Source organism: Neolamprologus multifasciatus, chromosome 15 (genome assembly GCF_963576455.1).
Source record: "Neolamprologus multifasciatus chromosome 15, fNeoMul1.2, whole genome shotgun sequence".
NCBI lineage: Eukaryota > Metazoa > Chordata > Actinopteri > Cichliformes > Cichlidae > Neolamprologus > Neolamprologus multifasciatus.
Genome location: NC_140453.1, coordinates 8819348 through 8843998, shown reverse-complemented (window position 1 = coordinate 8843998; position 24651 = coordinate 8819348). Strand labels below are relative to the sequence as shown.

Here is a 24651-nt window from a genome sequence, read left to right as displayed (position 1 = left end):
ACTTTTACCACAAAGACTGATCAGGGTCTAAAATGTTTTTCCCAAAATATGGACAGGTATGAGCACAAAATTGGGGCACTCCAAGTTGTTCTTCAGTCTGCGCAGTGTTTTGTTGCCCAGTGTGTTTGCATGTGTGTGCACTGTGGAGTTTTCTGGCTCGATCCTTTAAACTAACTGGCATCCTTTTAATTTTTCATAGCGCTCAGCTCCTCCTAGCCTGAAACCGAAGACAATAATGCGTCTCTCAGGTGAATTGATTTGTGCCCAAGCCTCCCTGCTTCCCTCAACCCCCACCCTCTCCCTCCCTCCCGCCCTCTCTCTCTCACCTTTGTGGAGGACATAATCAGCCTTCTATTCGATCTGGCTGGGTTTCACCCTTCCCTTCATGATTTATTCTTCTTTAGCGGAAACGTGATGGGCAGTAAACCCACAAAGAGCAAAGTTTACTTCATGCTTGTAATGGAGCATTTGTCTTAGTTTTCCTTAGTTTTTTTTAAATTATTATTAAAATATAGCACAAATAAGCCACAAGGAGGTTTGCTGATTAAAAGGGGATCTTTTTTTTTTTTTTTTTTTTAAATGTCAGAACTAATTCTTATTAAATGATTCTGTCTATCTGCCCCAGCTGCCCTGCACGGCCCTAAAACCCACCCAGCAGTTACCTGACACTAAACAGGGAATCAATAGTGCCTGCCATTTCCTTCGGTGTCCCAGAAGAGAGAATTATATTTCTCACTATGGCTATTGACAGCGACATAAGAAACACATATGGGACGGCGGAGGGTTAGAAAGTGGACCAAATAGCTACACCGCGGTAATTTCACGCTATAAAAGCCGAAGGAAGGAGAATGTTGAACAAACCGCAGACTGCTGCTGGTCGGAGTGGCTGCGGAGAAAAATCATATGTTAAATTTGAGTTTAACCTCGCTGTTTTAGCAATCGCTTATATGCAGCTATCGATCTTTAAATGACACGAGCAGTTTCCAAGATTAAGGATTAGTCTGTGCAAAATTTAAACTGTTTACACCCCCCCCCCCCAAAAAAAAAAAACCAAAAACAAAAAAACCCTAAGGCCTCTGACGTTTAAATGGTCAATATTCACATTTGCTTTTAACCTAAAAAGTTAAAATAAACAAATAAATAAAAATACAATAAAAATGAAGCGCACACTACCTGATATGAAGACTCAAATCTTCATATCAGAATTAAATATTTTATGCTAGGCAGGTTTAAGCCTAACGCAACATTTCTATAAACAATACGATATGCATATACGAGTTAATCTTTTTTAAGTACAAAAAAAGAAATGTAAGAGTGCGATGCTGTTCTTTATTCTGGTCATTTTAAAAGGGATAAAACAGTGCGTTTTGCAGCCCTCCCCGTTTCGGGTCAGGGTTAAACAACATAAAACAGTTTCCAGATAATGAAACGGATACTCTTAGAGTTCTCCCACTAGAGGAAAAATAAAATGAATAAATAGAAACAAATGTGACGTGTTAAGTACAGTATATATAGGGGATTATTTAATGCCTTAAGATGGCCTCTAATTAACCGATATTACAAAGAACCAAAAAAACATTTAAACAAAAAATTTAAATACTAACTAATAATAACACCCACTAAAAATCCCCTTTGGCTGCATTAAAATATTTAATCCTAAATATCTCACATTTCTGGTGGGATTATCATCCTTAGAATAACCGAGCCGCAATGTAAAATGAGATAGAAGGCCAGTGCAGGAGTTTACAATTTTCCAAAAAAATTCTCCACACTCTAAATCTTGCGCATTAATGCGCGTTGTTTAAGTATGAGCCCTTAATGTGAAATCTAATCTGTATGGATTACGGCGCAGTAGGCCCCTATCAGATTTTGAGTCGGCGTGTAACTTGTCATGTTGTTAGAGGCAGGCCAATAGCCAGGGGCCATTCAAGCCCTGAGAGCCCGGCAGTGGTATAAGATTCCCATTTCCTACATATCAAATATAAACACAAACTCCACGTGGGATGAGAGGCGAGATGGAGAGAAAAAGCCATGGACACGCGGAGGGATGAAGACTGAGGAGACTGAGGGGACACCAAGGGGACTAAACTTCTTCACGTGTCCACAAACTGAGAGGGAAAAAAAGGATGGACCGCACTGACCTGCAGTTAAAGACTGACGTATGACCAATAACCACCAAAAAATAATCACTGTAATTTTATCATTCTTTTCTTTTTAATAAGAAAACCCTTTTGCACAACTATTCAGTTTTACGGGGAAGGATCTGACGTAATTGTCTGTTCATTTATTGCCATGTTTCAGCAAAATTACAGCAACCACTAAATCTTTATTATTATTTTTTGTCCACTTGTATAATATCAGATGATCTATCGGTGTGCCGAGATTCCGGGGCTGGGATGAAGTCGGAGAAAAATGAACACACACTTAACACATCAGCGTTATTAACGGGCATGCACTGGCCTCACAACAACAATAACGTAAGGTAAAGACTTATATTAATAATAATATTATAAAAAACTGGACAGTCTATCACTCTTTGATGGAGGATAATTCATTTTAATGTTACTGATACATTTTACTGAATTGTGTTTTTTTCATATAAATGTTTTTAAATCGGAATTAATCAAACTCAACAAAACTATGACAGTTTTTTCGCTTCTGCCACCTGACCTACTATTTAAGTGTCTAATAATAAAGCCACAGCCGTCTGGGAAAAACACAAACTAGTTTAAACATACCTGTGTTAAACCTATTGTCGTCCCAGCGAGAAATCAGCTCCCAGATTCTCTTCACTTCTTGCGAGCGCTCATAATCAAGTACTGCGTGATCGCCACACAGCTCTCCCTGCCGTCTGCAGGCTGTCACTGACCGGGTTCAAAACACTCAGCTACTGCTTGCCATTATCAGCAAGAGTCCAAAAACAAGCCGACGAGTTATTCAGAGTCCTTAAAACAATTTTACAAACTCAAACACGAGTCCCGAGGCTCGCTTTCGGTGACCGGAACGCTCGCCCCCGCGGGAAACAACATTATTTTCAGTCCGCGTCCAAGTTTGAGCACCAGGCAGTTCAGAGGCATGGGACATTATTGAAGATTGCTCCTGCGCATGCGTCCAGCTGCCATGCGGATACTACCGGGCAAGAGTCCAAAGAAGTAATGGGGTTCAGAGTGGGGTGGGGTGAAGGGGACCAAAATGATTTCTTATTAATAGTTTGGCCCAAATGATGTGCTCACAGTTTTATATATCCCACAGGAGCAAAAACATCTAGCTATCAATCTATCTATCTGGTTTCCAATTAGTCCATTAATCAAGTATTATAAAGGATTCAGAAAACAAAATTGTATAGCAAAAGTATATATACACTTTTTACTGTATTTTTATAGCAAAAAACAACATCCCTAGAAAGCCAGCTTTTTAAAAATACACAGTACATATGTAAACATGAAAGGCAAAAATGCAAACTTATGCAAACACATCGAAGGAAAATGTGGTGGTTAATCTGTATACAGTTACAGGCAGGGGATCAGACAGAGGACAACGATGCCAGAAAACACGCTGGAGATGCAACGAAAAAACAAACAGAAAACAGCATGAGAGTAAAGTCAGACAGGACTGTTTTGGAGACGCCCCAGAAAGATGACAGGCTTGGCCATGGGATCTGTTTATTTGAAATATTGTTTGTTATGGCTTATGGATTCTCCGACTGTTGGGCCCCGCTGGCTTCGGATCAGCGCTCTTTTACCATGCTGTCATTTATTTAAGATCATGATGTCAGCGACCACTCTGACTGATCGCTGATTGTTGCTTTAGAGATCCTGTTAATGTTCACACACGCATGCCCACACAGACTCCCACACACACACACACAGATACAAGAAAGTGAAAAATGCTTTGCACTACTTTCTTTTACTCTCCCTCGCATACACACACACACTCACAAACACACAATCTTTGTTTATGTGCAAAGTTTTCTTGGTAATATTATGTAAGATGAAAAGAGCCAAAGTTTCTGTGGTTTCAAATGCTTTGCACAAATGCTAAAAAACAAAAAAAATGTTTCTCGTTGGACTGGCTGGCAGTTTAACTGGCAGTCCCAAAGACAAAAAGTCAAAGTCGCCCTAAAGAAAAGGCAGGAAAGTGGGAGCAGCCCTTTACAAAAACTATACCTTCTAATGGAAGTAAATGTCTTTCTTTGTGTTTGTGGGTAAGAAAGGAAAGACGTATCTCACATTAAGTTTCATAGCCGCTTTCACGATGTTCATTTTTTACAGTGATCAGCAAATGACAGGGCACAGAAATGAGGTCTGTCATCTTCCAAAGTCACACTGCTGCACAATTTAACTTTTTCATCATTTATCACATGGAATTGGACAGGATAAGTAGTGCAAAGTCATTTGATGCCATTTGTAGCTGGCATGACATCGCATGATGACTGATATGTGTGTTTTGGCACCGCATTGGGCGGGTCAAATTCAAACCCTTGGCATGGCTTGTGTACAGGAACTTGCATGGCAAATGGTACCCTGATGGTAGAAGAAAGAGAAAGCTGTAGTTGCATTTACTCTCAAATACACAGCAATTAGAAATAAAATGCTTTATAAAATAGACTTAGAGTGTTATCTTGAAAGGAGGTGAAGCACAGTGCTCTGTGACTAGTACCCCCACTCTCTTTTAATATAAACACTTGGAAATATCAGTCTCATTTTCTTATTTGTCACCTAGTTTAAACTATGTAAACAACCAACTTGTTGTTGTGGACGTGTCAGTCTGTTTTACCTGTGCTACCCCCTCGCCCCCTCTAACACCCCACCTGTGAAGAAAGTCTATGAATATCACAGTTTAGCTGAATCCTTCTTTGACTCCTTTAATAAGGCCTAGCCTGTTGTGCCTTCCTGCTTCTCAGTCCAGCAGCAGAACCCGGGCCTGGACCCTGCCGCTAAGTGATTGACACATTCTGGCAGAATGAATTAAAACCTCGTGCTGTGACACATCCCAGAATAGCAAGAAGCTGTTGCTGAACTGCAGTCTCTAGTGCCGCATGTCAGCAAGCTTAAAAAACTTGGCAGAACATTCTGCACAAAGGAAGCATGTACAGGTGTTTGTGTGTTCCTCTTGGTGTGTGTGAGACCGCCTGTGCGTATGAGCCGACATGCGCTGACGTACGGTATGTTAATGCTTCAGCTACATCAGCAGTCTAAAGAGTTAATCCAACAGGCGGCCTAAAGCAGAGCCGGTGTGCCGATATTTGTCATGTTTTACACGATTTTGTGAAGCCCGATTGACGCTTTTTCAATTAAACTGAGACCACTTTGGAATTTGAAGGCAGTGGCAGATGGATCTATTTTTTTGGCCAGCTGTTCTCTGGAGGGTGACGCTGGGGTGGGGTGCGGGGGGGCTAAGCCCCAAGATGTTTCGTGGCGTAGGACTGTGAGTCTGTGTGCCAAGTCACAGAGCTCCCGGTTCTTGCCAAGCAGGGGGTGGGTTGAGAGAAAATGCCATTTAGCTGGCTGGTATTTATAGATATGTGAGGAACTTGTGCTCAGTCCTGGCCGAGGTGCTGACGACGTAAAACGAGAGGACGATTCCAGAAGTCGAGTGTCAGGGCACACAGATAAAAATACCCGGTGAAAGATGGGTCCGGTCATTAGTGGTGCAGTGTGGCATGTGACATGGCAGCATTTCAGAGGTGATTTATGGTTATTACTACAGCTAACCTATACCTCTCCCTTTACTGCCCCCACCCTACATCTCAAATTGGTTTGCAAAATGGAATGGCAAATGGAGTTTATTTCAGGGGCCGAGTGCCCAGAAAAAAACAGAAGAAGTGTGGAGCAATTTAGACTTTGGCAAGGTGCCACGGCTCGGTGTAAGATTTTACCACAATACTGGGAAAACATGATGATAAATTACACTTCTAACAGCTGTTTAAGGTGGAAATGCAGAAGGCAAAAGCTACTTTCATGTTACCACTAACCCCGTGTTACTGCAAGAGCTGAAAAAGAGCATATGAAAAGTTTTCCTGTGTCAATCATATCATACTGGACAAAAATGATGTGGGCTGATGATAGGTTGTGGGGGTAATGATCTCATTTCAGGTCACTGCCTTCTGTAATTGCCCGGAGCAAGCTGCCAGAGGGAGGAACAAAGGAAACATTTCACACGTCGTAAATTCATGTAATGCCCTGCTGCAGAGCTGCTCCTCTGGTTACATTGCTCCTCAAAATTTCTTTTTGTTTTGTTTTAACTTAGTTAATCATTAAAAAAAAAATAACAGTTTGCATTCAGATAGTGAAAGTTTCATATGTAGCAGGCCTAAGGAGCCACATTGCCAGCTGAGGCTGAGCAGCTTTTTTCCCCTGCTCTGTTTCAGAGCTGATGCACGTGTACCTGCCTGTCCTCTGTTCATCCTCCGCCCCAATTTGTGTGTCACAGTGACAAAAACACACATCGAGCAGAGAGGAAGAGGAGGGGGACAGGTGTAGTAAGGATAACATTGCTCTTCTCGGTGATGTTCGGTTGCTGCAACCATTGGTGTAGTCCTTTAGTTTTTGAAAGATGTTATCTAGAATGAGCCACAATGTAGAAATAAAATTGTGTTTCATCTTACCCACTAGCCTTTATATACATCATAAACGGTGCAGTCACAATTTACATTCAAATGCAGAAGGTAAACTATTCAATTCAATTCAGTTTTATTTATTTAGCCAAATCACAAAAACAGTCATGTAAAGGCACTTTATATTGTAAGGTAAAGGTAAAGAGCCTACCATAGTACAGAGAAACCCCAAGAAGTAGACCAGCTCCTATGATCAAGCAATTGGTGACAGTGGGAAGGAAAAAACTCATTTAAACAGGAAGAAAACAGGCTTAGGAAATGGCAGCCATCTACCACAAATGCTTGAAATGTATTACTGGTCATATTTTATTAATTTTGATCATTTGTTAAGTGTCAGGGTCCTGGGTCCCCTGACCCAGCATGTTTAGTTCTTTGTGCTTTTTGTATTATTGTACTTGTGTGCGTTATTCTATGGTTTCTAGTTTCGATCCCTTGCCCTTCATGTTTCTCTGTGTACCCTCTGTTCTGTGTAAGTCTGTGTCTGCATGTTTGAGTTTACCTCTGTGTCTTTCGGTTCTTAGAGTCCTCTACCTTATGGTTTGTCTCTGTGTTTCTTAGTTGCTGTCTCCACCGTGTCAAGTTTGCGTCTCTATGTCGTACTTCCTGTTTTACTTTGAAGGTCCGTGTCTTATGTGAATGCGTCCTGCTTTCCTTGTCTCGTCAGTCCTGATTTCTCCCAGCTGTGCCCTCCTTCTGTGTCTCATTCTCCTCGTTACTTCCCAGTGTATTTAAACCCTGTGTTTCTCTGAGTCAGTGTCGCGTCGTCCCTCTTGCTGTGTGGATCTCCCGGTGAGGTTTAGTTTAGTTTAGTTTAGTTTAGTTTAGTTTAGTTTAGTTTAGTTTAGTTTAGTTTAGTTTAGTTTAGTTTAGTTTAGTTTAGTTTAGCCTAGCCTAGCCTAGCCTAGCCAAGCCTAGCCAAGCAAGCTGTGACTTTGAGTTAACACCTTGAGTTTGAGCGCCTGTATTTTGGGTCCTACTCCTGCCTGCCACACTGCACTCCTTGACATTAAGAAGACTTGTATGAGAAACATTTATCTGACACATTTATCTTAAGAATATTTATGGTTATTAAATTCACCTTCTTAATGTGAGTCAAGTCTTTTCTCCTGTCTTTCTCTGTTCTTTTTCCCCTCCTCCCCCACTGGTCATTGCACATTTTGTCAATGACCAGGTCAAAAGTGATCACTGACTGTTTTAGGAGCTTTTTGAGATTAAATAGAAGAAAATACAAAACATTAAACATGTTAACAACACAAAAGCCATATTGAACGCAGACTACTTTAGGCCCGGAAGTAGGATTCGTCACGTCATCACTTAACGACCGGATAAAGCACCTTGAGGTGAGTTTTATTGTGCACTGAACAGAAGAAGAAGACATATCCAGGGAGAACAGTTGCACTTGAAAGAAATGTAGTGTGTGATTTGCATGGCCAGGCAGGAGGGGATGGACATGAGGTCTTTTCTCTCCTCTGACCCACCAGAACGGTGCCCTAGCTGGGTTACAGACTTCCTGATTTACTAATAAGGCACTGATAAGGCCTTACTAATGAGGCCCTCTCCTGCTTAACAAAACACACACTTCAGCAGTGTAGCCCACCCCTTTGTCACAAGAGAACTTGTGAGTAGGGTTTACAGAGGCGAGGAGTGATTTGCATTAATGGATTTGCGGATTCTAAATGAGGTCAGTTTACAGTTACACCTTTTTGCATGTATGAATAATGTCTAATTATTTCATTTTAATGAGCTGAGATGAGCTTTAGAGGTCTAAAAAAATGCTATGAGATTTTTTAATATATATATGTATACTGTATCAAAAATGTTCTCCAAAGTCTCCAAACACATTTCAAATATCATACAACACTTTTCTCCAACACTTGGTGTCTCACTGAACTACTTCCCAGTATTTAGTCTTTTGTCCCTGGAGGCAGATGATGGAGCATATGCCTTACTCGCTGAGATGAAGATCAAGTGTGTGTTAGAGCAGCTGAGAAGCAAGATGGAAAGAGCAGGAAAGTGTGTGATTTCGTCCTACATTCAGAGGCTCGAGAGGCTACTCTCATGTGTGAAAGCACAGTGCAGTGTCTGTGTTTCACTTAGAAGCATGTGGCTTGTGTGTGTATGCGTGTGTATTGGGTAGAGGTATCAGGCCAACAAAATTAGTTTACCATCAGCTGTGCTCTCGTTCAGTCCCGGCCACCATCCAGTATTTCTTCCAACTCTCTCCATCTAATTGTGGCTCTGGACGGCTTTACAGCACCACCCTTGGGATGCTACTGTGGCCAGATCCAGAACACTAGGCTTTATGTGGATTGAATGTTTTATAGTTATGGACATAATATTTAAGTATAGAAACAGTCGCACCACAGCACCCTGCTCTAATAATTACGCCAGCCTGTAGGTAAGTGGGAAAAGCTGTGTAACTGACCTCACACTGCGTAGTGTGAGAGATGTAGATAACCCAACAGTTGAATCAAATCAATGCCATGTCTCAAGTTGGTTACATTAAGCGGGAGGGGACAGACAGACTCCGCATTTTTTTTAAAGTAGAGCGGGGAGAGCGGGAACTGTAGTAGCCACATGGTGGTGAGTGCTGTCATGTTAAAACAGTTAGCCTTTGATAGCTGCTGCAGTGGTCAGAGGACAAATCATTAGAAATTTTCACTGTCTAGAATCTGATGGATGTAGCTTATGTGTGTGCCTTCACGCAAATGCATGGCCATGAGAAAAACGATTGGTGGGGGGAAGAGAATGGAAGAAAATGATTGGTGATGTGCTTTTGCTTGTAACAGTGACTTGACTTGTAAGTTAGTCAGCAATTTGGGAAAAAAATATGATCTCAAATTCTAGGTACCCATATACGACTTTTACCCAGTATGTATCTGCTTCAGAATTTCTTATGTTCAATCAATTCCGTTTTTATATATGTACCACCAAACTGGAACACTCACCTCAAGGCACTTTACATTGTAAGGTAAAACCCCAATGATCACCTGACTCCCTACATCTAATGTAGCATAACTAAGGGATGGTTCAGTGTCCTCTGATGCAGTCCTAATTATGAGCTTTATTGAAAAGGCTATTGTGTCATAGAAGACAGTAACTCCAACTCCAGTAATTTGCCAAATTCAGTCCCATTTTCAAGGAAAATTATCTTAATTTTTTTCCTTGATCACTTTTAGCATAGCTATGCAGCAGGTGTTTGTTGGTAATATATGTACCGGTGTTATGTAAAATACAAAATATGAGTAACTTTATTCCGTTACAGTTACTGTTTAAAAGGTGATAATTAGAATACAGTTACTTTGTTGAAATAAACGGATTACACGGTGGTCTTTTCCTGTTTTATATGTTAGGCTATTCCCTCTCTAATATTGGTAATCCCACGCATCGCAGAAAACCCAAACAAAACACTAAATAAGAGGTTCTAATGTAAGCATCCTGTTAATTTTAGTGGCGTCAGTTACACAAAGGACCCAGAGCCAGAAGTGCACGGGCAGGAATGCATTTCTTACTTGGAAATTCTGACACCACTTCACATTTAAAGAAGAAAAAGGGATGAGCAAAATCTGACCATTCAATGCAAGGTTTGTTCGCCAGCAACCAAGCTGCTCTCAGCATCAAATGACTCCACTTCCAACCTAAAGAAACATCTGGAAGCAACTTCTTTTTAAAAACTAATGTTAGCCTACTGCAACTACCTTGTGTTAGTTGTGGTAGCTATCTGTGTTATGTGCCACTTCAGTATCTTCGATGTACTATTGCTGTGTGCTGTGTACTGAAGGCTAATCGCCATCAAGCTAACATTGTTAGCTGAGGACTCTTACTTACTTAGACTTTCTAAATAATAACATGAACTTATGAACTATATGAACTTTTGAATTAAGCAAAAACATTTATATCTGTATTTATAAATTACAAACTAAGTATGAGTAATGCTTTACAAATGATGAATTAAGCATTTACAGATACCTTTCTAGTACAAAATAGTGTGATATTGTTATAAAAATAAATAAAAGAATGATTATTATCACCAAATAGGGTTTTCCTTAAGACTTTTTTTTAAGAAACTGAAGGGAACCTTATAGTAATGTAATATTTCTTAAATCAGGTCTTCTTTTTTTTTTTCCTTTTTCTTTCTTTCTTTCTTTCTTTCTTTCTTTCTTTCTTTCTTTCTTTCTTTCTTTCTTTCTTTCTTTCTTTCTTTTGCATAACAGAAACCAACTGGAAAAAACTAGTATTTCCTCCTTCTTTGGCCAGAGCAGGCCATGTGATTATGTTTCACAGGGTCAAACAAAGCTCCTCCCCTATTTTTTTTCCTTAGTGGACAGGAAGGAGGTCCGCACCCACAGCTGTCCTACGTATGTGGATTTTCAAATGAATATCGGTAAAAGAATATACAGTAAATACAACATTTAGTAAGGTCAATTTATGAGAGGTTTTGAAGCTACTTGAACTGTGAGTACTACATTTGAGGAAACAGATGTGCCTCTTTGAAAGTGAAAGTGAAAGTAAGGCTGCTTAAGGGAAAACGGAAAAAGACATCCAGAGGACAAAACAGCAAAATGGCTTCTAATGTATCACAGTCTGAGCTGGACTGCACCTGCCCTGTTTGTTGTGATATATTTAAGGATCCTGTTGTCTTGCTGTGTGGTCACAGCTTCTGTAAGTACTGTCTTGAGGAATGGTGGAGGCAGAGTAGCCTTCAGGCTTGCCCGGTCTGTAAAGAAATATTTCCTATGTCTTGGGCACCACGTAGGGTTGCCAACTCCCTGAGAAATAAATAAGGGACACCTCGTGGCCAGGGCCGGGCGACCCAGTTGTCTTCACCCTTCCCAGTGTGGTGAATTTTTTAGCTCTTTTTTTGTTGTGAAATTATTTTTTTTAACCATTTGACTTGAATTTGATTTAAGTAGATGCGTATTCTTTGTGATATCAACACATGGGAAACAAAAATCATTTAGCCATTTATTTTTAGCTCAAAATGACAACATTAACACAATAAAACAGGTCTCTTTCTTAAACAGAAGCCTGTCATGCTTAACTTTTGATAATAAAAGTAAATCTTTCTTTAAAAGAACTCTGTCCTGCTTAACTTAAAATTATATAAATTAATAGAAAACAATAGAAAGAAAAATATTCTTGTAACAGTGCACATTTAGTGCATTTAGTGCAATTGGCTTCAGCAGAGGCATTATTTCAGCTTTTGCTCCCGTTTGTAAACCCACTTGTTCCCATGATTACGCGTCATAACTCATCATCATTATTCATCTATGTATTACTTTTATGTATTACTCATCTATTTGTTGTAATCATCTATCCTTGCAGTTGTTTATTACACAAAATAAATTATATTATCACACTTCTGGCCACATAGCGCTGATATTCACTGCACATGCCCATTTTAACCTTAACCAGAGGGTTTAAAAACAAACAAACCAGTGTTTACCATATCTGGTTCTGCCGTGGCCTGGTAGACAAAAATTGGTTAAGGGTTCCCCGAGCTTTCACGCCCCTCATGTTCTTCATGTGCCCACCATTAGAAGCACGCCTATGGAAAAAGTGCGCCGGCACACAGTGCAGTGCGCTTTATAGATGTTATCGTGCACTTTTCCAGCCAGGTGTTTTCCTTTTCCCATTCTTCCCTGCACTTTTGCAGCCTTTTTTTCTTTCTCTGAGAGGAACAAACATTGCTGGTCTAATGCTGGGCTCACACTGTGCGATTTTTGGCCCATTTTGAGCCGATTTTTGAGTCGTGATCGGCCCGATTTTGGCCTTCATCGTGCATCGTGTAGTATACGTGGGGTAACGAGAAGCGATTAACACCTCACGACCAGCTCCCGATCATCAATCGCTCGTGAGGGTGTCACCGCAGCCGCTCACACTGCTCACGCGCAAACACGTAAACGTCGGTGAAAAAGACGGAGCAGCACGGCTGTGCAGCGTGTGATCTGGACTCAAGCGATGGAGGCACAACTTGTAGAACTTTGGAAAGCTCATCCGAGCCTTTTCGATGTGGCATCACCAAATTATCACGACCACAACAACCGTGAAAATAGTTGGATTTACATTGCTGCTCAATCACAGCTGCCTGATCATGTTTGTCATTAGTAATTTAGCAAAGTTGATGGTGGTGTGTGTCTGTGTGAGTGAAAGACAAAGAGGGAGAGCGAGCGACAGATTTTCTGTTATAACCTTCATTTTATGGAGGCACAGTGTGACTCAGGTCGCATCAGAGCATCGGGCGGTATAGTGTGAGACCTGCATCGTGACCTACGAACTTATAACCCATGCGAGCCAATCGTGCAGTTTGAAAATCGCAGTGTTTGCCCAGCTTCAGGTGTACTGTCGTCTGAGACTTGCACCGCAGTGTCGGCGTTTGTTTCCCTGTTGGCCATGCTTTTTGTTGTGGTCATCTGTTGTCTTCCGGTATTTTCTCCGCAAGCGACCTTTCCTCAACCAATGAGATGAGCGGTAATCTGAATTGTCATACTCGAATTGTCATAAGTGTGCTGTCAGCTCATTGGTCACAAAGCAGGGGCGGGGCTGGGAATTATGTTTTCAAACAAAGCGTTAATTACATTAAAACTTATAGACTACTTTTGATTCTCACTGTATTACGGGACAAAGTGCGTCCCTTATTAGCTCAATACGGGACGTGTACTTTTGTTTCTAAATACGGGACGATTCCGTTTTTTAAGGGACGGTTGGCAACCCTAGCACCACGTAACCTGGCACTGAGAAACCTCTCTGACAACCTGAGAAGAGAGAGGAGTCAGGCTGCATCAGCATCTAAGGACCTCTGCAGTCTGCACAACGAGAAACTCAGACTCTTCTGTCAGGATGACAGGCAGCTCATCTGTGTGGTTTGCAGGGATTCAAAACAACGCAAGAAACGCAACTGTGTCCCCATCAACGAAGCAGCAGAAGAGCACAGAGTAAGCAGTGCATGGATATTTGTTTTTAATTTGGTAGTTAACAAAAGTTAACAAATGTTTTGTAAATAATCTAAGTGAAATCTAACTAAGTGATTTCCTCTATACTATGTAATAATTATTTACTTTATGTGTAGACTAAAATCAAGATTGAGGTGATGCACTTAAAGAGCAAACTGGGGACGTTTGAAGCAGAAAAACTCAAATATGATAAAATGGCTAACCACATTAAGGTAAGTTACAGACATAAAATGTTATTGAAGCTAAAACAAACATTGTATCTTGTCTTCCATCAGAATTGTGTTTCTCCTCAGCTCCAGGCCCAGGATACAGAGAAGACCATCAAAGGAGAGTTTCAGAAGCTTTACCAGTTCCTGAGAGCCGAGGAAGCTGGGAGGATAGATGCAGTGAGGAAGGAGGCAGCACTCAAGAGTCAGACAATGAACCTGAAGATCGTAAACATGACTGTTGAGATCTTCTCACTTACAGAAAAAATCATAACCTTAGAGGAGGATATGAAAGCTGGAGACATGGCATTTATGATGGTATGTGTGGTAATTAATACTTTTGATTTAAATTTTGCCATCTAACAAAATCTGAAGTACAGATTTTTAAAAATAATTTCTTTCCTCTTTATTTGATAGAACATCAAATCCACTATGGCGCAGTAAGTACAAGAAAGTGCTGGTTAATGATGTATTCAAGTATGAAAATCCGTCCATCATAACCACTCACTTCTCTTTGAGTGACTACACGTGAACAAAAAGGCAAAATAAATAAATCAAATAAAAATCAATGGCGGTGCATTTGATTTGTTTTGTTTAGTTTTGTTTGGCCATTCTTTCAGATCTCAGTGCACACTCTCAGATCCAGTCACTCCATCAGGAGCTCTGATCGATGAGGCCAAACACCTTGGGAAACTGCTCTTCTCAGTCTGGATAAAAATGAAGACTCTAATCCAATACAGTAAGCAAAATATTGTTGTTTCTGACTCCCCTTTTTGACCTTATATCTGAAGTACCTGGGACTTTTGCAAGTACCTGTTGAATGTTTTCATTAAGTAAAAGAACAAGATGTTGTACTAAAACCCTATTATTTCTATTTCTTTACCCAATAGCTCCTGTAGTTATGGGTCCCAACACTTGTGCCCAGAGAATGACTGTATCAGAACATTTGACTTGTCTAACATCATGCAATTCTACATTATTTCCTGAAAACCCTGAAAGGCTGCGTGGTTCAGATATTCTTGGATATGAAGGCTTTAGTTCTGGAAAGCACAGCTGGGATGTAGAGGTAGATGGTTACTGGGCTGTTGGTGTGGCTGCTCAAACCAGTGTTTCTTATTCTGAAAAGATCTGGGGCATATATGTGTGTTCTTGCACTAACATTCTGCATGAACTTACACCAGAAGACTATGTCAAAGAGGTAATGAAAGATTCATTTCCTCAGAAGGTCAGAGTGAACTTAGATTATGACAAAGGGATACTATCATTTTTTGACCTTGACCGGAAAGTGCCCGTACATATTATCAGATACACTTTTACTGAAAAGCTCTTTCCATACTTTCGTGGTAAGACAAAAATTCTTCCACCTGAATTGTCAGTAGGGATAACACAAGTAAAATAGACATTCTGCAAAACTACAAAGTCCTCATAAAATAAGGACTCATTTGAAACTCTCTTTTTTGTAATGTTGAGGAAATTTACAATGTAACCAAAATTTTCAGTGATTGAATGTAATAGATATACAGTATTTCCACAATGCCCCATATTGTGGCTAATATCAGTCTACATGTATACATAGTATATGAGGTAATACCACATGACACTAGTGTACGACCATCTCGCTCTCTTTTTCTCAGCCCACTAAAACACTCACATGTATGAATCCACAGCCGTGCTGATACTGAATCTCGGTGGTATTACAGCTGGAATGCCTGCTATGTTTTTTCAACTAATGAAAGAATGAAGAAAAACAAACAGAGGGGCCAAATTAAAAGAGAAAAGGGATCGAGAGAAGAAAACACTGAGGGAGAAAAGGAAAGAATGAAAAAACGGGGCATACGGGCTTCATTTAGTCTGGACTCCTCTGCATGTTTTACAGGAGTGTGAGTCTGCTTTTGTCAGAGTTAATGAAGGTTCGAGATGGAGAATGACTGACAAGCCTGCTTAACTGTGGTGTGAGGGAATTATGTTTGAATTACTTTAATTTGAGAAACGTGTATTTTACAGATTTATATGAAGGGAATTTTGCTTTTGCTATTTTAAAAGTTGTTTTAATCATCAGTATATTGTTCATATTTTCTGAGTTAAAATTGATTTGTAAATGTACAGACCTTACTGCAAACTCAATTGTGACAAATTGCAATTTCTGGAATAAAAATGTGTTTCCTCTATGGTTTGTTGTTGTTGTTGTTTACTCACACTGTTTTCCCTACACAGTCAATTTCTTTAAAAGTGTAGCAACTGTTTTTCTCTCTCAATATCCTCTTTAAATAATCAATAATTTGATATTTGAACAGAGAACTGAGCCACTGAGCAGAATATGTCAAATGTTATTTTAAAGGAATTTCTCTTTAAATCAAATCTGAGAATTTTCAAAGCTCAAGCCGTTGTTTTTGTAAGTTCGTGGACATTAGTGTTGTCCCAAAACATTACAGAGAAAGTCAAGAACTTTTTTTAGCACCAGATAATTTCCTTAGATGAATTAAGAGGGACATAAATATAATCGTTGTGTGTATATTGTACATGGGATTCAAACATGTAGGTACTTTATGTGAGTGTGCTGTTCATAAATCACTGCGCACAGGTCAGAGGTAAAGAAGGACTGAACTAATGAAGCAGGGCAAAGATATCAAAAGTGGAGCAATGAGATTGACAACACGGCTCCGAGCAGGAGTGGTAACAGTAAGCAGGTCACAAGTTTAGATAGGAATAGAAAGAAAACAAGCGAGATGAGCAAAGGGAGGGGAGAGATGTGCCAACTGCCCTGAGGTTCGAGACATAAGATCTGTAGTACTTCGGACCAGCGCTTCTGTAGTCAGACTTGGCTTGGCTTCTGAGGAGATGACAGTGTGTCTCAGTGTATGTGCTCAGTTGGTGATGAAAGAGTTGCAAATGTGCAATACTGCCAATTTTCTAAAGAGCCCTTGTAGAGATTTAGATTATTTATCATGTAATACCATCAGGTATCATTTCAGTGACCTCAGATTCAGTCTGCAACATGGAAATGACCCCAAACACGCAGGTTGGTCCTGAATACACTATATGAACAAAATGCCTCATAGGCCACACCTCTTGATCTTTGAATCCTGGTCCCAATGCCACAACATCAAGCACCTAACCATACACTGTGCCTTTACAAATATTTGCAAAAGAATGGGTCATTCTAAAGAGATCAGCAAATACAAGAGTGATACTGTAATATGATGCTAATATTGCCCGTAGATAATCCATTATCAAGTATCAAGTCGTATTAGTGCAGACTCAGCAACAAAGTTGCAGAGCGGGTATTGTTATCAGCATAAAAACTGTGCACTGGGAGCTTCATGGCATGGATTCCATGGCTAGGCAGTTCCTATAAGTGCGATGTAAGTGGTCCACTACTTTTGCCCTTGTAGTGTAGCTTGAGCGACAGTATGGTCTCCACAGAGCCGTGTATAGTCCCAGACTCACTGAGTCAGGCTCAAACTACACAAAGAGAACTAAGACACATAGAAAAAGCTGGAATCCACAGAACAACTTAATTATATGCACTATAAATGGGAGCAAATATCTGTTTTTCTAATTTTTTCACAGTATTATTAAAACCTGACTCTTTTTTTTTCATTAAGAGCTTGCAAACCTTTGTACAGTGTGCACAAATGGATAGATGATGGACATACAAATCAGTTAAAATAAGTGGTGGAATAAGAAAAACAGCTATACGCACAACAACCTGTTACAGTTACTGAAAACACCACAGCAGTCAGTGTACATAAAGTAATATATAGATAAATGAGCATGAGCATGGAAACACACGTGTGCACTCTTATGCGGTTGTTTTTCCATCTGCTCCTTGTTTTCAGGTCCTTCTTGGTCACTTTTTACTCTTGTTATTGTGGTCTGGATATCTTCAAGAAACAAGACTCTGAGTATAGGATGTTGTCATCTCTCTCTCTCTTCTGCATTATGTTTCGTTTGGAGGCAATCACCGAGAAGAATCTGAGCAGTACGTGTCCTCAGCAATCATAATCATGAACTCCCCACTGGTCTGATACACACACACACACACACACACACACACACACAGGCCTGATTGCTCCTCAGTCTGGTCTGTATAATGTTATAGATGCAGATTGAACATGCCAGTCAGGACCTCACAGGAGGACACTGGGAGGAAAAGTGATGCAAGAGAGGAAAGTAATAATTTATTAGAAAATCTGAGTAAAATGTAGCAATGAAAGAAAGTTAGTGCCAAATAAAATCTTTCTCTGACTAAAACGATGCTAGACTTTAAGAGACTGGGCTTTCACCCTGTAATAAATGATTAACAAACTGTTTTGCAAATGTTGCAATCTGTAACATAAAGGCGCACACTAATACACACACTTAACGCTCGTTGAGCTGCGATATTCAAGTGCTCTGATAAAGTGCTGTCTGGTGTTCTCTCACTCTCTAAGCCCCCTGAGACTAGATCAATACTCACTCAGCGTCAAGTTACTGCTAATGTCTTCATGTTTTTAACCAGGCAGTGTGTGCGTGTGGTTAGTGAACCTATGTGTGTGTGTGTGTGTGTGTATGTGCCCCTGATGTGACCCAAGTTATAATTATCATTAGATGTCAATGAAAGTGAAAGGAAGAGTTAGACTCTCCAAAAAATTCCCAAAGTCCTGACCCACAGCGCCCCCTAAGGACAAGTATTGGAAGCTGCAGCTTTCCTGAAAGATTGATTTACTTCTGTGAGAGGAAAGAAGCTCAGTTAACTTATGAGAAATTCAATGGTTGACTTATATTTGAGAATACCTTTATGTCTTCCATAATTAGCCTACATTCATACCTATAAATTACAGGGTCATACAGAAGAATATTGTAGCTATATATGTTCTGAATCAACAGGTATACATTAGCTCCAACACCCAATATAGTGTGGTTTGCAGGATTTTAAATAAAAGGATGCTCTGTTTGATTAGGTGTCTGCACATCAGACAGGAACCAAATAGAAAAACTTATCAAGAAGCCTGGCTATGTGGTCAGGTCTGAAGAGAAGAGAGTCCAGCAGTTTATGGAGAGATGAATGCTCTAGAAGCTGAAATCAGTTATGACCTACCCTGCACAATTTTATTTATATAGCTGCAAATCACAACAAAAGTCACCTCAAGGCGCTTCATAGATACAGAGAAAAACCCAACAATCATATGACCCCCTATGAGCAAGCACTTTGGCGACAGTGGGAAGGAAAAACTCCCTTTTAACAGGAAGAAACCTCCGGCAGAACCAGGCTCAGGGAGGGGCGGCCATCAACTGCGACCGGTTGGGGTGAGAGAAGAAAAATAGGACAAAGACATGCTGTGGAAGAGAGACAGAGGTTAATAACAGATATGAATTTTATTATAATATTAGTGATTGACAGTTTTATTCTTTTATATGTTACAAACTTTATTGGGAATTAATATTGTTTTGCTGTTTGGGATATGTGGTGTTATGTCCGTGTTGTAGTTGCTGTGGCAATGTAATTTCCTGCAAATGATTAATGAAGGATCGATCTATCTAATGGGCAGAGAAAGCACAATATGCATTCTTACATATCAGGAATAATTTTACATTGCAGTGGAAAGCCACAGAGCAGTAAGCTTGGTAAGTTAGTAATCCTGTGTCCTAAAGGTTGCATCTTTTTTACCTACTACAAAGATTACTTTAACAGTATTTCCAGTCCAGGAAGTAGACATAAAGCAATAAAAATGCTTTGGTTCTTTTAAGAGAGATCACTGTAAAGTCAAATGTGAAGCCAAATGTTTAGAAGAATTGACAGAAATGGACAACTTGGATAAAAAATAGAATGAAATTGGGTTGTCGGGGATTGATCGAAACCTCTGTAATGGTCTGATTTTTTTCTAGATTTCAGGAAGTTGGTTGCAAATAATGGCCAAAACAGAAAAAATAATGGCAGGTTGAATGAAAAAGACTGAATATAGACTTTCAATCATATTCAGAAGGCCGGTGGAAGTCCTGTACAAGCTTTGACTGTTATAATATAAAGAAGTGTTTTTTCCACATTCAGCCATTCTCTGATCTCACCTCCACCTCTCTTTATCCGTCCCCTCATCTCTTCATCCCAATCAATCTCTCTCTCTCTCTCTCTCTCCCTCTCACTAATGCACTCTTTCATGTGCTCTCCTATTTCTCTCTCTCTCACTGCTGCCCTCTTTCCCTCACCCTGATGTCTCATGGCTCTTTTGTAGGCCCTCTACATTTTTGGGGGTAATGTGATCTCCCCTATTCCTCCCCAGGGTGGTCCACTCCTCTCATTCAAATAACAAGGTCAGGCTGAATGGAGTTGGTGAACAGAGGAGGGACAGTGAGAGAACAAGTCTCAAAGAGAGAATGGGGAGAAAGTTAGATGACGGGTATGTAAAACTGCCATTATATCTCATTTGTGTTCATTCGCAGCTTATGCTACAGGTAGGGTGTGCATAGAGTGTGCAATGTGATGCATTGCATCATGCAAGCAGAGTGTGTGTGTCTTAGCAATGTACCTGTACCATCTGTTAGATACCGTCCAGCAGCTGCTGCTGTTTTCAGCCTAACGAGGCAAGCCTAACATTTTCCCAAATAAGTATTCCATTAAAATCTACCTTATCTTTATTTACACTTACACTGTAACAAAACATACTTATCTCATGTAGTCAGTACAATTTTTCATTAGAGTGCTAATATCTAGTGCTTCACATTTCAAGCCACACTTAACCATTCACACATCTCTTTTCACACTCAAACAGATGGATATATTTAGAGCTCTGTCGATATATCGGTCAATATTAGCTATTTGTCAATATATAAGTATCAGTATTTAAAATCGTGGATGAGAGAGTTAAGAAACACCTTGCTCATCATAGGTAAACTTCCCAACTTCCCTGTTGGCAATAGATCTGTTTGGAATACCGTGAACTAAACAACCGACTGATCGAAGCAGAGCGTAAACAAGTAATGCATGACTTGCTTTAACAATAAAGCAGGATTCTTGTTAAAAGCATTTTCACTGTATCTGAAAGAAAAATGAGCCCTGCCTAAGATCAATTCGGTGTGCAGAGACCAAACACCAACTTTGCTATTAATGAACTCTCAGCTTTACTTCCTGAGCAGCAGCTGTTTAGATCTCTAACTGCACATTATGTCTTTCATTTCTTGTGGTATACCAATGGCATACGATACCTTTCACCCCCCCACCATCCTAGATGCTGGATGAATGCGATGAGAATGATTACAAAACAGTAATGTTACAGGCTATGAAGCCAAATTAGCAATTAGTAAATGCATTCCACATTAAACATTAGTCATCCGATGTACCGCCAATGTAAACATAATAATTTGCGCAGCTTTAAGATTGCTGTCAGAATTAACTTTATTGATGTTTTTCCACAATTCAGTAACAAGTTTCTCTTTCTGCAATGTTGTCAACTGTTTTACTTGGATTTCCATATAATGAGACTATAATGAAACGGGAGGATTAAGATGGCATTAGTGAAAGTCGTGCACGGGCCAGTCAGGGTTTAGTATTATTGTCACTCTGTTTATAACAGCAGATCTTACAAATAAGGATTTTAAGCATACAGAATGAAAACAAATTTACTTCCAAAAAGAAATAATATGTAGTATTATTCCCTGTGTTTCTGTGCTACTTTTTCTGTTTTTATTTCAGTGCTTTTTTCTTTGTTTGTTCTTACTGTGGGTTACTATCTTTCATATGATAGACTCACATGTTTACCTCTTTTTCTACCACAGGCTGCCATCTTTCTTTCCCCATGCATGAACCACCATGTTTCCTTACCAGGGGATGAGTATGCACATCCACACCCATACACACACCTATGCACACCGCTGCAGTGCCCCAGGCAGTACTCTATAATGTAGATGCCCCAAAGGAGCATGGGTAACTCAGTCCCCTCTATCTGCCAACTGCTGTGTCACAAAGAGGCTCGCATTACACACACACACACACACACACACACACACACACACACACACACACACACACACACACACACACACACACAATTAACCACACAAGCTCATGCATTTATACAAGCACATACTCCATATTTTAGCTCTGGTTGTCATGACGCAGACACATAATCAAGCACATAATCAGCCAAATTTTTTTCATTCAAACCTGAAGCCAAAAGAGCGAGGATTAAGAGAAGAAAAAAGTGAAACCGAGCTAATGTCCTAACACACTGTCAGGGACGCTTTAAGGCATCGTACACACTCACCGCTGCACATTCGCTCACACAACAACACAAACCACCCATTTGCTTTTTTACCAGTGCACACTGAGAAAGTTCCAAGGACAAGTTACCCATAATTAAACGTCGAAAGCTGCGTGTTCAAATGAAAATCATTTTCACCCTCACTTGTCACCTCACAACGTGCAAATGTGTTTAACAAAGTCTGTGTTTGTGTGTCAGTGTGTGTGCGTTTGAGTTTAAAATTGTTGTTATTGGCTGGAGGAATGAAGTTCAGCTCCAGTTTGGCTGCAAGCTACAAACCTCAAACACACACACACACACACATTGGTCTGCTAAAATGTACAGAGGGAACGCTGTGGTCACACCTGGGAATGCTCTTTCAGCTAACCTGCCGAACATTTTCTCTCTCCCCATCATTTCCTCTCTTTTGCGGGGGAAAGTATCAAACTGACTTTACTTATGTTTACTTCTACTTTAAAGCAGAGCTTTAGATGTAGGAAGAAGTGTTAAAAAGGAACCTTTTGTTTGTGTGGAGAGAAAATCAGTTCATGGGCATTCTGATTCTGTCTAATGAATATGCACTAACACATCTAAAAAAGCATCCATCATGCATGCTATAATATATATTATAGAGCACATATTTTCTACACTGAAATGAGATAGTTGTTTTTCAGTTTGTGCTGTTTAATAGAAATATTTGCTCAAATAATGTTCTTAGTTTTTTGTTTGTTTCGTGCTTTTATTTCTTAGTTCTGTGAAAATTATTAACCTCCGTGAGAAGACTGTCATAACTATGAAGTAAATATTAAATTAAAGCCAGGAGATGGTTGCGTCACAGCATGTGGACTGGAGACAGACTTTCTAACATTTTCTTTGTTCTGTTGTAAGGAAATCACCTGACACTGCGGTTTACACTGAAATGACACATATAGGAGCAGTACTAATCATCAATGGGAGTTCCCTTCATTGTGTTATGTACTGCTGTGGTCAGACGTTCACACACACTCATCATAAATGTCATATAGCTTATAACTTGGGGCTTTGAACGATTTCTGCAAACTGTCCTTTTTCGAGGGTGAAACGATTATACAGCATACATCTTTAATTAATTAAAAAAAACTATAATTGGGTGCACAAGTTTGATTTTTTTTAATTTTGCTAACCCACACACAATATATACAGGCTCAAATACATACATACACTCATGTAAATCCTTTAACATGTGGTACAGAAGGTTCTACACTGCCGTGTAGTTCGAAAAGGACTATTAACCTCTGATTATTGATCACGACTGACTACAACCGAAAATTTCTCTTGGCCAGCATAAAAGAGACTTGATTGACTCGCTGGATTGAGAAATACTGAGAACAATGGGAAAGTCCAGGAATCTAAGAAGATCTAAGAAGAAGAAATACAAACTACAACACAACTATTGTATGTAAGTACATTCAAATGTGTCACCACTTTGGAAGAAAGCCCAAGCTGATCCTTGGTGTTTCAGAAGGCTGTCATGAACAGGATCATGAACCAGTGTTACTATCCACAGTGAAGTTAGTTTTACATTGCCACTGATGGAGAGAGAGTGCTGACCGGGAAATAAGTCCTTGCCCTGAAATCTACATCTTTAGGCTTGACTAAAATTTGCAGCTGCTTTTTATGTTGTTATGCTGTTGTATGATCAGATGAGGCCAAAAATTGAACAGAATGAAAAGAAATATGTTTGGAGGAGTAAAGGTGAGGCTTTCAAACCTAAGAACACTCTACCATAAAGCATGGTGGTGGCATTTTTTGCTGCCAGTGGTTCTGGAACATTGCACATAATGGATTTAATAATGGTTGAAATTTGGACACAGTTTAGACCAATAGAACAATAGTTCATCAAGAACCCAATCACTTCAAATGAACTCTACCAATTTGTCTAAGAGAAGTGGTCAAATAGCCACACAGAAATATACCAAAAGCTTGTTGATGGATACCAGAAATATCTTATCGAGGTGCAACTGTCTTAGGAACATTTAAACAAATATCAGTGGGGGTGTATGTGTATATTTGAGCCCCTATATGTACTTTTTACCCTCGATTCAAACTCGTGTGCCCTGGGGAAAGGAAAAAAGCTGTTAAAAAAAATTAGGTACCCCAGATTACCATAACACTCATGCCCATAATGAGTTTAAGTAAACTTCAGACCATAACTGTATGACTCACACATTTTGTTACAATGGTGAATGTTCATATTAAAATTTTCAAAGAAACAAAATTTCAAATAGTCAAATAAAGTTAAACGATTGGGACATTGGATGTCAGTAAGAGTGAATATCTTTATTGTGGTTAACTACAAGGCACAGCTCTTGCTGTGAGCGCAGAAGCCACACCCACCTCCTATTCAAACCTCCTTCATGTAGGAACAGCCAATCACAACAAACTTGGCTTAAAAGAGAAGCTAAAGCCGCTAGTTTCATGCGCAGGATGAGCTAAGGAGCTGCACCAGTAAATGATACATAAGCATTATTTTAATCTGGAAGGCATGGAAACTAACTGTAGTAGTATTCAGGAATAAAGATCTGGAGCTGGAAATAAGAATAACAGGTCCCCTATAAGATATAACTTCAAATTATTTCCTCCTGTGTTATCTTCAGTTACTTTAAGCTTAAATATTGACA

At 39.8% G+C, this 24651-nt stretch overlaps 2 protein-coding genes across 7 annotated transcripts in view; one reads left to right on the top strand and one right to left on the bottom strand.

Annotated features, from left to right (window-relative positions):
- Positions 1-3099, bottom strand: part of eya4 (EYA transcriptional coactivator and phosphatase 4) — a 50872-nt gene extending 47773 nt beyond the window's left edge. For 4 of the 6 annotated variants that reach the window (XR_014869188.1, XM_085132110.1, XM_085132109.1 and 1 more), the window contains exon 1: positions 2739-3098. The gene's annotated coding sequence lies outside the window, so the exon portion shown is untranslated. Of the gene's footprint in view, positions 1-2738 lie in introns of all 6 variants that reach the window. The other 2 variants (XM_085132106.1, XM_085132111.1) reach the window with 2 other exon arrangements.
- Positions 3100-10904: 7805 nt separating this feature from the next.
- Positions 10905-15943, top strand: LOC146501521 (E3 ubiquitin-protein ligase TRIM35-like). The gene is made up of 7 exons (XM_085132116.1): positions 10905-11368; positions 13334-13551; positions 13686-13781; positions 13863-14093; positions 14193-14215; positions 14396-14514; positions 14666-15943. Exons 1-7 carry the CDS (start codon positions 11179-11181, stop codon positions 15172-15174), a joined length of 1386 nt encoding a protein of 461 aa, XP_084988242.1. The 5' UTR covers positions 10905-11178; the 3' UTR covers positions 15175-15943.
- The last annotated feature ends 8708 nt before the right edge of the window (positions 15944-24651 follow it).